The 15,027-nt window shown below is 40.1% G+C and overlaps 1 protein-coding gene across 2 annotated transcripts in view; it reads right to left on the reverse strand.

Annotated features, from left to right (window-relative positions):
* Positions 1–6,674: 6,674 nt before the first annotated feature.
* The window catches only part of LOC126354832 (neprilysin-4-like), a 141,982-nt gene continuing 133,629 nt past the window's right edge, over positions 6,675–15,027 (reverse strand). Inside the window, exons 18-19 of one of the 2 annotated variants that reach the window (XM_050004780.1) lie at positions 10,085–10,249; positions 6,675–7,263 (exon numbers count right to left, since the gene is read on the reverse strand). In XM_050004780.1, the coding sequence (XP_049860737.1) occupies positions 7,087–7,263; positions 10,085–10,249 (342 nt within the window). In that variant the 3' untranslated portion in view covers positions 6,675–7,086. The remainder of the gene's footprint in view (positions 7,264–10,084; positions 10,250–15,027) is intronic. The other variant, XM_050004779.1, reaches the window with a different exon arrangement.

Below are 15,027 nucleotides of genomic sequence, written 5' to 3' on the forward strand. Positions count from 1 at the left end.
AGCACTTCATTCTTTGTCTCCTGTTGGTTCTTGCTCACATTGTATATTACCTCTTTGTCCCTGTAGCTTACCCCTCTATTTTTCAAAGAATTTCAAACATCTTGCACCATTTCACATTGTTGAATGCTTTTTCCAGGTTGACAAATCATTTCCTAAAGTCAAACTGATTACCATCTAAACACATCCTCAATTTTCTTTTCCATTCTTCTGTATATTTTTCTGGTCATCAACTTGGATGCATGAGCTGTTAAGCTGATTGTGTGATAATTCTCACACTTGTTGACTCTGCAGAATTGTGTGGAAGACTTTTCTTTCTTTCTTTTTTTTCTTTCTTTCTTTCTTTTTTAGGCAGATGGTATATTGCCAGACACATACATTCTACTCCTGTTTCTTTTCCCATCATGTCAACAATCTTCCCCCTCATCCAGGCCTTCAGTGTACTCCTTCCACCTCTCTGCATTTAACAGTGGAATTCCCATTACACTCTTAATGTTGCCGCCCTTTGCTTTTAATTTCACCTTTGGTTCTTTTTACTTTCCTATATGCTTAGTCAGACCTTCCAACAGTCATTTCAGTTTCGATTTCTTCGCATTTTTTCTGCGGCCATTTTGACTTAGCTTCCCTGTACTTCCTGTTTCTTTTCCTAAGTGCCTTGTGTTTCTGAATTTCTGTGAACATTTTTGTACCTCCTTCTTTTATCAATCATCTGTGGTATTGCTTATGTTAGCCATGGTTTCTTCACAATTACCTTCCTTGTACCTAAGTTTTCTCTCCAGCTTTTGTGATTGCCCTTTTTAGAAATGTCCATTCCTCTTCAACTTAACTGCCTACTGCTTACCGCAGTATCTAATAGCTTCAGAGAACTTCAAGCATATCTCCTCATTCCTTAGTGCTTCCATATCCCACTTCTTTGCCCATTGATTTTTCTAATCTCTTAAACTTCGGCCTGCTCTTTATCACAACTAAATTGTGAATTGATTCTGTAGCTCCTCCTAGGTACACCTCACAATCCAATATCTGATTTTGGAATTTCTGTTAACCAGAGTCTCTCTCCTGGCCTTTTTCCAATATCCCTTCTCCTCTTGTCATTCTTGAATAGGGTATTCACTATTACAAGCTGAAATTTATTACAGAACTCAATTAGTCTTTCTCCTGTCTCATTCCTGGTACCAAGACCATATGCTCCCATAACCCTTTCTTTGACTTCTTCCCCTACAACCACATTCTAATCCCCCATGACTATTAGATTTTCATCTCCCTTACATACTGAATTGAATAACCCATTCAATATCCTCATATACTTTCTGTGAAATTCACAAGTATTTTACAAAAGATGTTTTTCAAGTAGTTTGGAAAATCAAGACAGCGTCAGAATTGGTCTATAGTTTGGCATGTCTGGTTTGTGTCCTTTCTTGAAAAGAGGCTTTATGTTTTTGCTTCACTGAAAGATACTGTCTCTTATTGAAAAATTGAGGATAAACACAAGAGACTTTAAAACTAACAAGGGGAGGCTCTGACATATAGTTCACTGATTTTGACCAAGTTTTCAAGAATGCTTTATATTAAAAATAATGACACATGTTTCGTCTTTTTGCGTGACACTCCAAAGTTCATGAAAAATTGAGATCAAAGTTGGTGAAAAATGGCATTTTCAATGCTACACACTGAAATATTGTCTAAAAGCAAAGTTTAGTTAATATAATATGGTCCAAAGTTAATAATGTTTGAGTTATTCACATTTTTGTGTTTTCATGTTGTAGCTAAGGTACCCATTACCCTGTGCATTGAGGAGAGTAATGTCTGCAGAAGAGAGGTCAACACAGTAGACTACCAGACTGCTGGTTCAAGTTCAATTCTTGTTCATGCCATTTTTTCATTCAATTTTTTTATCTGATAATATTCTGATAATCAGAACACTTTTCTTTGCCTTTTTGTGAAATTAAACATCACAAAGTGTGATTAATATTCAAAGAACTACGTACAATGTATTGACAGTAGCATCCAACGTGATACATAGTATAAAAATACACCTACAGTATGTCACTGGATAATCCTAACTGATCTTCTACTTGTGAGTGTTCTTGCAATCAATGGGGTGAAACTTATCATAGAAACAGGAAAAACATAAATATTTCTCACACCCAGGCCAGCACATGAATGACATCTCACCACATTTCTGATACATTACTCTTGGAAAACATATATGATTCACATTGCTAAAACTATATGTATCAGATATCAATTTGGGACGTATACCAAGCATATAAAAGCATATCTTGAAACACAAGCACAGACAACTGGTTACAGACCAACACATGAATTTTGATAACATTCAGCCTATCTTTTAATTCTCTGCTCTCCTATGATATCACATGGCTGATAATGTTCTCAGTCACCAAGGGCAAGTCATGTGATGAAAATATTTACCTGTCGAAATAAGTAAGTGTCACATGGTTGACAAAGACAAGTACATTTCAGTGGTATCACAATCATGGTGCAGGTCTGTTAGGCATTATCATATATGAAAGTTATATTGTAGTTCATTAGGCATCATGATAAAAATAGCTGTCAGTGTGTTGTATATACTTATTGGAATTTTTATCACACCTCTTGATGTAAATGGATATGTAAAAATTCTACTCACCAAGTGCTGGCAGGGCAAAACACACCCAAAAGGATTTAACATTTATGAGCCTTCAGAGCCAGTGGCTCCTTCTTCTGGCAGAAGAGTTGAAGAGGAAGGAATAGGGCTGAAGAAAAAGACTTGAGAGGTTTAGAAAAGTCACCCAGAACCCAGGTAAGGGGAGACTCACTGGTTGGGATGAGAAGGAAAGACTGGTTGTGGGGGACTGCACCAAATGAGATTTGAAATCCTGAGAGCTTAAGGTGGAAGACTGGGTAGTATGCAAGACAGAGACTACTACTAAAACATTGTGCACAAGTTAATAAGAGTAAAACCCTAAGTGCATTGTATGTAACAGAGGTGGGACAGGGGATGTCAAAAAATAGCCAAGTCAGAAAATGAAAGATGTAGAAAACTAAAATGGAGTGAAGAAAGGAGTAGATACTGTCAATAAATGCTGAGACAGAAGGAATTAACGTAAATTTAGGCCAGATGGGTGGCGAAAACAAAGGACATGTTGTAGTGCTAGTTCCCACCTGCGGACTTCTGAGAAACTGGTGTCTGGGGGAATAATCCAGGTGGTGCATCTGCTGAAACGGCATCGAGGTCATGACCGTCATGCTGTACAGCATGCTCTCCAACAGAATACTGTGTGTTGCCTGTATACATCCTATGCCTATGCCAATTCACCATGACTGATAACTGGGTGGTAGTCATTCTGATGTAAAAGGCCGAGCAGTCTTTACATAACAGGTGGTATGTGACGTGTCATTTTACAAGTGGCTCTCCCTTTCAAAAAATGGCTCTGAGCACTATGAGACTTAACATCTATGGTCATCAGTCCCCTAGAACTTAGAACTACTTAAAACTAACTAACCTAAGGACATCACACAACACCCAGCCATCACAAGGCAGAAAAAATCCCTGACCCCGCCGGGAATCGAACCCGGGAGGCTCTCCCTTTGATAATATATGTTTTGTCAATTACAGGGTTGGAATAGGTGGTGGTGTGAGGGTGCATAGAGCAAGACTTGTAGCAGGGATGGTCACAGGGGTAGCAACTATAGAATAGGGACATGGGTGCGGAAGAAGCATAGGGTCTGACAAGGATATGGGGAAGATTGGGAGGGCAACAAAAAGCTATTCTAGGTGTGGTGGGCAAAATCTCATGGAGAATGGGTCTCATTTCAGAGCATGATTTTAGGAAGTTATGGCCTTGTCAAAGTACCTGATTAATACATTCAAGACCAGGATAACACTGGGTGACAAGTGGTGTGCTCTGAAGTTGTTTTTTGGAGAGATCACAGTACCAGGATTGGAAGTGATGGCCCGAGAAATCTGCTTTTGAACTAGGTTATTGGGATAGTTACATCCAGTGAAGGCTGAAGTGAGAGTGGTGGTGCATGGCTGTAAAGAGTCTGCATCAAAACAAATATGTTTGCGTCAAATGCCAAGGCTGTATGGGAGGGAATGTTTGATATGGAAAGGATGGCAGCTGTCAGAATGTCAGTACTGTTGTTTGTTAGTAGGTTTGATGTGGACAGAAGTGTGTAACTGGCCTTCACTGAGGATGAGATCAACGCCAAGGAAAGTGGCATGGAATTCGGAATAGGCCCATGTGAAATTTAATCAGGGGAAGGTGTTTAGAGAATCCAGACTCACCAGGAGTCCATGTGGCAAAGATGTCATCAATGTATCTAAACCCAAACAGAGGCTCAAGGCTTATGGATTCCAGGAATCCCTCCTCCAAGTGACCCATGAAAATGTTGGCATAGGAAGGAGTCATCCTGGTTCTGATGGCTGTACCCCTGATCTGTTACTATGTCTGCTCCTCAAAGTTGAAGTAATTGTTGGTAAATATAAATTTGATTAAGGTGAGCAAGAATAATGTCGTAGGCTTGGAATCAGTTGGACTTTGACTGAGAAAATGTTCAGCAGCACACAGACCATATATGTGGGGGATGTTGGTATAGAGGGAGATTTCATGAATGGTGACAAACAAGGTGCGAGGTTGGAGTGGGACGGGCTTGGATTTCAGACAATCTAAGAAATGGTTGGTATCTTTAATATAAGAGGAAAGTCTTTGTACCATGTGTTTCAGGTGTTGATCAACAAAGGCGTATTCGTTCGATGGGTGCTTTGAAGCCAGCATCTATAGGACGGCCAGGATGATTGGGTTTGTGGATCTTAGGGAGAAGATAAAAGGTGGGGGCGAGTGGTTTGGGTGGGGTAAGAAGTTCTCTGGATTGAGGTGTAAATCCTTGTGAGGGGCCTGAGGTTTTTAGGAGAGGCTGCAGGACAGTTTGAATCACAGGGATGGGATCTCGATGGCAGATGCCGTATGTAGAGGTGTCACACAACTGGAGTAGACCTTCACTAACATACTCATGTCGATCAAGTACCGCAGTGTACATCCTTTGTCTGCTGGGAGGATAATGCTAGAGTCATCAGCTTTTAGGGAATGTAGAGCCTGGAGTCCTGCAGAGGACAGGTTAGGGTCATTTTGTAGGGACCTGAGGAAAGGTTGTGAAACAATGCTGGATGTGAGGAATTCTTGGAAGACTTGTAAGGGATGATTCTGAGATAGTGATGGTGGATCAAGTTGGGATCGTGGTCAGAACTGTTCAAGGTGGGGTTCAGTGTCTGGTTTGCTGTTGGAAAGGTTTTGAGATTGTAAAGTGATATTTTCAGTTAACATTATGTGTAAAGGAAAGTATGTGACTGTGTCAAGCAAGATACTACTTACACTGTATCCAAACATTATAGGCTTGTTTTTCCTACTCATTTGCATTAACTTATATTTTTCTACATTTAGAGCTAGCTACCATTCATCACACAAACTAGTAATTTTGTCCAAGTCATCTTCTATCTGCCTACAGTCACTCAACTTCGACACCTTACTGTACACCACCGCATCATCACCGAGCAACCACAAACTGCTGCTTACCCTGTCTGCCAAATCATTTATGAATATAGAGAATAATAGCGGTACTATCACATGTCCTTGGGGTATTCCTGACAATGCCCTTGTCTCTGATGAATCCTTGCCTTCAAGGAGAACATTTTGGGTTCTATAACTTAAGAAGTCTTTGAGCCACTCACATATCTGGGAACCTATCCCATATGCTTGTACCTCATTAACAGCCTGCAATGGGGCACTGTGTTAAATGCTTACTGGAAATATAGAAATATGGAATCCGCATCTTGCCCTCCACTCATAGTTCACAGTGTATCATATGAGAAAAGACCAACCTGAGTTTCACAAGAGCGATGCTTTCTAAAACCAAGCTGATTTGTTGATGTAAATTCTTGGTCTCAGAAAATTTATTGTATTTGAACTGAGGGTATGTTCAAGGATTCTGCAGCAGACTGATATTAGAGCTATTGGTCTGTAAGTTTGCCAGTCCATTCTTGTGCTCCTCTTACATACACTTTTTTCAGTCATTTTGGACTTTTCAGTTGGTGAGAGCTTCATGATACTTGCAAGTTAGGTAAGGGGCCAAGGCTGTAGAGTAGTAGTTGTAAAACTGAATTGGGATTGCATCTGCACCTGGGGTTTGTGTGACCTCCATTCCTTCCTTATCTACCCAATTTCATCCCTCTTTCCTCCATGATTAAGGAATTAACAGTTCCAGGAACTAGTACTAACTTACAATTTTATTTGTATCTACCGAAACTGTTGGAATTTCACATTCAGAAGGTCATCCAGCTGTCCGTCTGTAATTTTATGGTTTTATGAGTGAATTCCCCTTTTGCTACAATTAAACATCTCATAATAATCTTGGTCGATGGCACCATGACTTTTTATGAAATCGTGTCAGGGCAAATGTAATTGTAACTTACACAAAACTGTCAATCATCAAACATTTGATGACTTTGAACTCAAAAATGGAGGTTAGCACTTATGTCAAAAGGCTAGAAGAGGTGCACACATTTAATCAGTTGTTTAAACAGTGCTGCCAATGACATACATGTAAAGTAACACATCAGATGGAAGTATTTGGAACATATATATACCCTCTTTGTGGAGAGAAGAAAGATCAAACAAATATTGACATTTACAGGAGATGTATTGTTATAAAACAACAGACAAGGGAAAAAATAACATGGAATAGGTGCTTATTGTTTATAGGATGACAGAAATTGGGAAAATTATATTTATATAAAAAAGTAACTTTATTAAAAACCGTTTATATATACACACAATAAAATAATGCTGTTGATCATTTCAACAGACTAATGTCGATGTCTCTGTGAATTTGTACAAGTGTGCGTGGAACTGTGCCAATACTGATATGGGTTATTAATTGATTGTGTCTGTACAGTCAATAATCATGTTTTGTCACTTCTGTAGATTTTCATTTACAGATTTTGACAGACTGTACAACCTACAAGCAAACTAGTGCTAGTGATTCATGACAATATGCAACAAATCGTAAGCCCATGACATGTGTGCTATAAAGCTACCATAAAAGGCATTTATCTTTGGGATTCATCGGTGAGCCTTGTGGGCATTTCCAGACTCTAGAAAAATCTTCAGAATTAGCTAAGGTACCTCTGACTCGATACTTGTGTGGGCTGTGTGGGTCAGACAACACTTCTTGAAGGAGAGACTCGCTAGTTGTAGATTCACACCATACCTAGAAAGAAAATGCATACAATATGATAGAGTTCTATCTCAATTACTTACAACATTCACATTTACAGTATGAAACTAATGAAACTGCAACATTTCTTTGCCTTTTGTAATTCTCTCCTTTCCAATGTAGGACATATAAAAATCGGTAAAATGAACTGGAAAGTCTCATATAAGTCTCAAATATATGGTATTTACAATTTGTGCACAGTATTTATACTTTTTAAACATGTAAATAAAATAAGTATGTTTTAATACGATACACACATTCATTCCTGTTGCTATCTAGTATAAGAGTGGGATGAATATGTAACCAGATGATGTCAGATAAAGAACCAGTTAATAAAAATAAACAGTATTTCTGATACACCTTCTAATTTAAATGAAGGGGGCTCACACATGTGGCATTCTGCAGCTAGACAGCATTGTAAGTGGAAAACTGGTCCAACCCTCAACAGTCCAATTACTACTAACTTTTTATTCTATTTTGCCAGTGAAGGAACCTCTGGTTCTGAGAGCTGTAATTAAATATCTTTTTTACTTATGCCTGTATCAAATCTCCAGTGAGACAATACAAGTATTTCAAGTATAGGTATGTGTGAAAAAGTCTTTTACAAGAGAAGATTGGAAAGTAACACACAATAATTTTACTACCAAACAGTTTAATAGGTAACAAAACAAAAAAATCACAAATGAATTCACCTCCTTTCCCAGTCACCAACATTCTCCACACATTTCTCCCAACATGGTACCAGTTTCAACATGCCCTGTTTGTAGAAGTCCATTTGGTTGGAGTCTAGCCATCTGTGGACTGCTGATTTCATTTCCTCATCTGTTGCAAAGTGTTGGCTGGGCAGGAATTTCTTCATGGGACCAAATAGATGAAAATCCAGTGGTGCAATGTCTAGACCATATGGTGGAGGTGGGAGCAACTCTCACCCAAATTGTACAATTTTCTCATGAACAAGAACAGGAACATGGGGCAAGCATTGTGATTAAGAAGTTTGACATCATTGGCATTAATGTTGTGGAGTTTGTCACAAAGTGTGTGACTCACCTGAACCAAAGTTTGTGTGGGGGCTGTAACATTCACAGTGCTCTTGTGTTCAGCAAGGTCCACCAGTAACACACCAGGCATATCTCAGAACACTGTCACAAACAATTTCGTAGCAGATTTGGTCACTTTGAATTTTTTTCATATTGTGAAATCAGTGTATTCCCACTCCATAGAGGCCTGCTTGGTTTTGCGTGTGTAGTGGAATGCCTGTGCCTCATCACCAGTGATGAATCCTTTCATAAAGTGTCGCCCTTCTGTGGCTGAATGCATAAAGTGATACAAGCCTGCCATTGTTGGTTGGCCCTTGTCATTGTCTGTCAGGTTCTTAGGCATCCAGTGAACACTAACTTCAATAAATTTCAATGCACCATGAATGAGACTGTACACCACACCATAGGAAATGTTGAAAAACTGTTATAAGGTTCGCAACTGCACACACCAATCATTCAAAGTTGCTGCCTCAATGGCTCAAACACTCTGCATGATTGCAGCTGTTACCCACTGCCTGGAGCATGGTGAATCAGGTTCACATGGCCCTCTTGGAAGAATGCGCACCACCTGCAGTCCATACAATCATCCCCATACATGCCACACATCTCTATGAATTTCGCACAGTTTATTCCCTTTGGCCCACATATCTTGAACTACACTTCACCACTCTTCACGAGTTAATGAGAGCAACAACCACATCATGTTTGCTTTGTAGTTCAGACTTCTCTCACTAGATCTGCATATGAAAACAAAATACCCTCTGCAGTGTAAAGTTCAAACTGTATGGTTGTGAAAGTTCAACATTCCAGCTGCTATAACAGGCGATAAAAAAATTAGTGTGAGTTACTTTTCAATCCTCCCTCATACACTGTTTTATGAAATTTGCTGGTACTTTTCATGTTTCAATCATTTTAATTACTCCTATTTCATATTAAACAGTGAAAAATCCAGGATGGAATGTAACAATATTATGAAAAGGGTAGTTGCTGCTCACCATATAGTGGAGATGATGTGTCACAGATAGGTACAAGAAAAAGACTGTCGCAAAATAATTCAGCCAACACAGCACATGATGGGACAGGCGGCTGGGTGGGGGGTAAGGAGGAGGCTGAGACAGGGAGGGGTAGGGATAGCAGTGTAGGGGTGTGGCACGATAAAGTGCTGCTGAGGAGCATGCAGGGGTGAGGGGGGGGGGGGGGTGAGGGTTGGACAGCTATGTGCGGTCAGGAGGTTAGGCGGAGGGCAGGGGAGAGGGGGGAAGGTGGAAAAGGGGAGAAATAAAAAGACTAGGATCATTGGTGGAATAGAAGGCTGTGTAGTGCTGGAATGGGAACAGGAAATGAGTAATAAAAATTAAGGACAGGAGGGTTATGGGAACATAGAATATACTGCAGCGAGAGTTCTCACATGTGCAATTCAGAAAAGCTGGTGTTGTTGGGAAGGAATCATATGGCACAGATTGTGATGATGGTGGTGGTGGTGGTGGTGGTGGTGGTGGTGGTGGTGGAGGAGGAGGAGGAGGAGAAGGATGTATGGGAGAGGTCTTGCATCGAGGTCGGTTACAGTGATATGAGCTGTGAGACAAGAGTTTGGGAGCATAGGTTGTGTAGAGATAGACGAGGATATTGTGTAGGTTTGGTGCATGGCAGAATACCACTGTGGGCGATGGGTGGCAGATCGTTTCTCATTTCAGTGTACAATGACATGTTACAATTTTATATGAGCACAAAACGTATTATAATGCTTTTTTTTCTTTTTTTTTTCAGTTTCTACTTACTGTTGCAAATCCAAGAAAGAACATTTGGTCTGGAGTGAATTGCTCGAGGCCAGGTAGCCGTGGCTCAGGTCCGTTCCTTTCCACATAACTGCGATACGCATGATATGCTTGACGGAGGCCTCCATTGTCAGCTATATTTTCACCTAATGTGGTCACACCATTCATCTGTGAAGAAACAGGGATAAGTGATGAACTTTCCTTTAGGTGAAAAAAATATTAACATTTATTTTCTTTTGTTCCTTGTCTGTAGACATTTACAGCTCTTTGATTATAGGTTTTCTATGTTATGTATCATTAAGCACTAATTAGAATACAGAAACTTATTAAAAAAATTAACAGCTATGATAACACATCTTCATACTTTATTTGTGTGATTTATTTGTTTCACTTAGTTATAATCGATCCTTAGAATTTAATCACAGTCAGTGTCACAATCTGATGTGTATACAAATAAATACACACATTGTGAAAAGGATATGATAAGAGCCATATAGCGCGAGTGTGTGGGCATGCACACACACACACACACACACACACACACACACACACACACACACACACACACGGCACAAATAGAACAGGAATTAGAACTTAAGATCATCTTTAATTCACAAGAGAGTTGGGCATATATTTCTATCGTTACATTCTTCACTCCTTTCTATGCAAGAGCAAGGTCAAGTTCTGGATAGTTGAGGTTATTTTTGTTCATAGTGCTACATTTATGAACACTGCTATTATTTTCAAACAGTGCCTGATTCATAAGACAGTAAATTTATTGTAAAGTTGTTGTTAGTATTTTATATTTTTCAAACATTTGTTTGCACCAAGTTTGAGGATGGACAACATATATCCTAATGGCACATTTCTGTGCTGTAAATAGTTAGCAGCTGTGTGTGGAACTGACCCAGAAACTTATTCCATACGTTATGAAAGAATAGAAGTGTGCAAAGTAAGCCTACTTTTTGCTGCTTTTGTCACCAAAATCACCAGTTAAACACAGAGCAGATTCCAGATAGCTCTCTTTTTTTTACCTCAGTTTGTTATTGTTTGAATGATTCTTCCAGTTCTGAGTATGACTTCTGAGGTCTTGAAGGGTTCAGTTAACAAGGAACACAGTGAATATACAATCATACAATGAGGGGGAATACCTGCAGCTGTGCTGTCACTACATCCATAAACACAGTGGATAGGTGGAATGATAATCCAGCCTGCACACCATCCTTTTTTTCCTTTTTCTCTTCTTTATTATTAATTATTATTATTATTATTATTATTATTATTATAAGGAGATTATATCCCATCTGAGTGGTGAGCAGCACTAGAAATGTCATAGTAACAGATATTGCAGTCATAAAGTGCTACTGAGCAAGGTGGTGCAGTGGTTAGCACACTGGATTCGCATTCGGGAGAACAATGGTTCAAACGCATGTCCAACCATCCTGATTGAGGTTTTCCATGATTTCCCTAAATCACTCCAGGCAAATGCCAGGATGGTTCTTTCGAAGGGACATGGCTGATTTGCTTCCCCATCCTTCCCTTCTCTGATGGGACCTCACTGTTTGGTCCCCTCTCCCAAACCTTCCACCATAAAGCGCTTTCCAGGTGAGCACATGAGGGCCCTGTCAAAATCTTTCTTGGCGGTCAGATATTGCAGGTGTAATGGCTACTTTTTTCTCACAGTGTTTCTATACTGGCAGGTAGGCTGCATAAACTGCATCTGATGTTGAGGCCCTTGACAAGACCACACAGGTTTGAAGAAATCTAGACAATATTTTGTAGATCTTTGTTATAACTCTGCTCAAGAGGTTTCACAATTTGGGAGAGCAAATGGACTGAGCAACAGCTGAAGCACTTACCCACATCTCCTTAACCTTTCCAGATAGGGATAAACATATCCATTTGTCAAATTGTAGGTAAGCTGTCATCATCAACTATCTGACTAAAGAATGCAGTAATAACTGCATACATGAGATTTTTACAGTGGAGGTGACCTCAGTCAGTGCCAGCTAGATTTCAGGAAGGGATGTTCAATTGATGGTGTGAAAAATCAGATGCAAAGGATAGTTATCACCTCATCAAGTAAATATTTACATGCTATCATAACAGACATCACAGCATCTTTGACAGTCCATGGTAGTGTATAATGTTTGCACAATTTTGGAATCTCCAGATACCGAATGAACTTTATCACAGCCCTTATAACCACTGTAAGGGTCAGGTGTCTGGATGTATAGCAGCAAACCATAAGCTAGTAAATATATGCCCACAAGAATCAATCCATCAGCCTATAATCTCGGATGTCTACACTGAGCCACTCATTGGTCTGCCAAATGGGGACAAGAAAAGTTACGCAGTTGTATCATAATCAGATGAACTGTTCATGGGGGTGTCAAAAAACTCCAAGGCTGCACTAAAGAATGAAGCAAAGGAGGTATTTGATCATGTTTAGTGGTTGTATAGTAAAAACAACTTCTGTACTGCTGTCATGAAAATGGTGTGTATGATGTTAAAGGGAAAAGTTGAAACTCAGCCAGAAGGTAAAGAGATACACATATAACTGACAATTGAGCTGTTGATATTTAGTTCATTTTGATTACATTAAATTTCCATTATGTCAGCCTGGCAGAAACAAAAGCCAGTAAGTAATGCACAAAGTGGCCTGAATAGACACCTACACATACAGACTCCCACTGCCAGTGATCAGGGGCTACCAAAATACCATATTAACTACCACTGTGAACTTCATGACCAGTCTGTGACCACATCATCTTTGCTGTGCGAGGCATAGGTAGGAACCTTGTGATATGCACAGAGGTGTGTGCTCCTAAGGCTGATTGGGGATTTTAATGTCGTAGCAGATGACTTGCTGCTAGTCATCATATGGATATACTCACTGGATAAATTTCTCAGATACTTTGCCAGCCACTAAGCTAGAAAGACGTGACTGGAAAGAGTTGAAAGAATTAGTAGCAATAGAATTTGAGACAAAATCTGGCTGGAGTGCTGGATATTCAAAGCGTGGAAGAGGAACTTGAATGTATCTGATGATAGCTGTCTAGTCTAAGAAGTATTCACAACATGAGAGAAAGATTAAACATTAGTCTTGTCTCTTCTAGTCAAGGCATGATTTCCTCACTGAGCACTGCCTGTATCCACAGCACCTACAACAAATCCACATATGACAGAAAAGAATATGAGTGTGGAAAGTGTGAAGTCATCATACGTAAATTTATATCTGTAGTACTAAGGGTTCAGAGCTGAAGGTGTTCTATACTGTCCACTAGAGAGGTTAGCTAGCAGGTCACTTCTGTGACAGTGCGTCAATAGAACTGCAGACTCAACCCAAGGACACTTGTATTCTGAAATTTTCCTTGTGCTGCACATTGGCTGCAAGATCAGTCACAAGCCCAAGTAATTATGTATAAATTTGAAAGTACAGAGATCAAAACAAATATCATCATATACACATTGCCGTAACATAGTACATGTGAATAGTATGGGAGCTGAGGCTCATTACAATGTTGAAGAAATGCACAATTTAGCATATACATATCCTCAAGCTTTACATAGCCTCAAGCAATGCGTCAAAACCTAGTGGCTGTTGGTTCCCATTTCACCACAGTACTGACCACACTTGTGAATACTATCAAACACAAACAGACGCATAAATTTCAAGCTTTCACAACCCACGGTTTCTTCATCAGGAAAGGGGGAAGGAGAGGGAAAGACGAAAGGATGTGGGTTTTAAGGGAGAGGGTAAGGAGTCTGTGTGTGTGTGTGTGTGTGTGTGTGTGTGTGTGTGTGTGTGTGTGTGTGTGTGTGTGTGTGTGTGTGTGTGTGTGTGTGCATCAGAGGGAGGGAGGGGTGGTATCTACTGTACAACAAAGCCTTTTGGCTGAAAGCTTAAGTATGTAGCGGTGTTTTTGTTGTGCCTGTCAATGATTCAACATCTCCACTATATGGTGAGTAGCAATCTATCCTTTTTGTTATATTGTCATTCCATCATGGATTTTCCTTTGTTTTATAGTGCCAGTTACCAGTTTTTAATGGTGTAATGCCTTTAGTGAGACAATAGCTTTTACATTTAGTTATTTTAGTGGGCAGTTCCTTACACAAATATTGTTTTTTTTTATTTTTACTGCCTCCTTTCTATATAAATGTATATTTTAGGGGGACAAAAGGACAGGTACACACACACACACACACACACACACACACACACACACACACACACACACACACACACACATATATATCCATCCGCACATACACAGACACAAGCAGGCATTTGTAAAGGCAAAGAATTTGGGCAGAGATCAACACCTTCAACCCATTCATGCAGTCTCCCATCCTTCATCAAAGACACCAACCACTTTCTCGAACGCCTGGAATCCTTACCCAATCTGTTACCCCTGGAAACCATTCTTGTAACCATTGATGCCACTTCCTTATACACAAATTTCCGCACGTCCAGGGCCTCACTGCAATGGAGCACTTCCTTTCATGCCCATCACCTGCCACCCTACCTAAAACCTCTTTCCTCATTACCTTAGCCAGCTTCATCCTGACCCACAACTTCTTCACTTTTGCAGGCCAGACATACCAACAATTAAAGGGAACAGCCATGGGTGCCAGGATGGCCCCCTCGTACGCCAACCTATTCATGGGTCGCTTAAAGGAAGCCTTCTTGGTTACTCAGGCCTGCAGACCCAAAGTTTGGTACAGATTTATTGATGACATCATCATGATCTGGACTCACAGTGAAGAACAACTCCAGAATTTCCTCTCCAACCTCAACTCCTTTGGTTCCATCAGATTCACCTGGTCCTACTCCTTCCTTGACGTTGACCTCCATCTGTCCAATGGCCAGCTTCACACGTCCGTCCACATCAAACCCACCAACAAGCAACAGTACCTCCATTATGACAGCTGCCACCCATTCC

Source organism: Schistocerca gregaria, chromosome 3 (assembly GCF_023897955.1).
Source record: "Schistocerca gregaria isolate iqSchGreg1 chromosome 3, iqSchGreg1.2, whole genome shotgun sequence".
NCBI classification, from domain to species: Eukaryota; Metazoa; Arthropoda; class Insecta; order Orthoptera; family Acrididae; genus Schistocerca; species Schistocerca gregaria.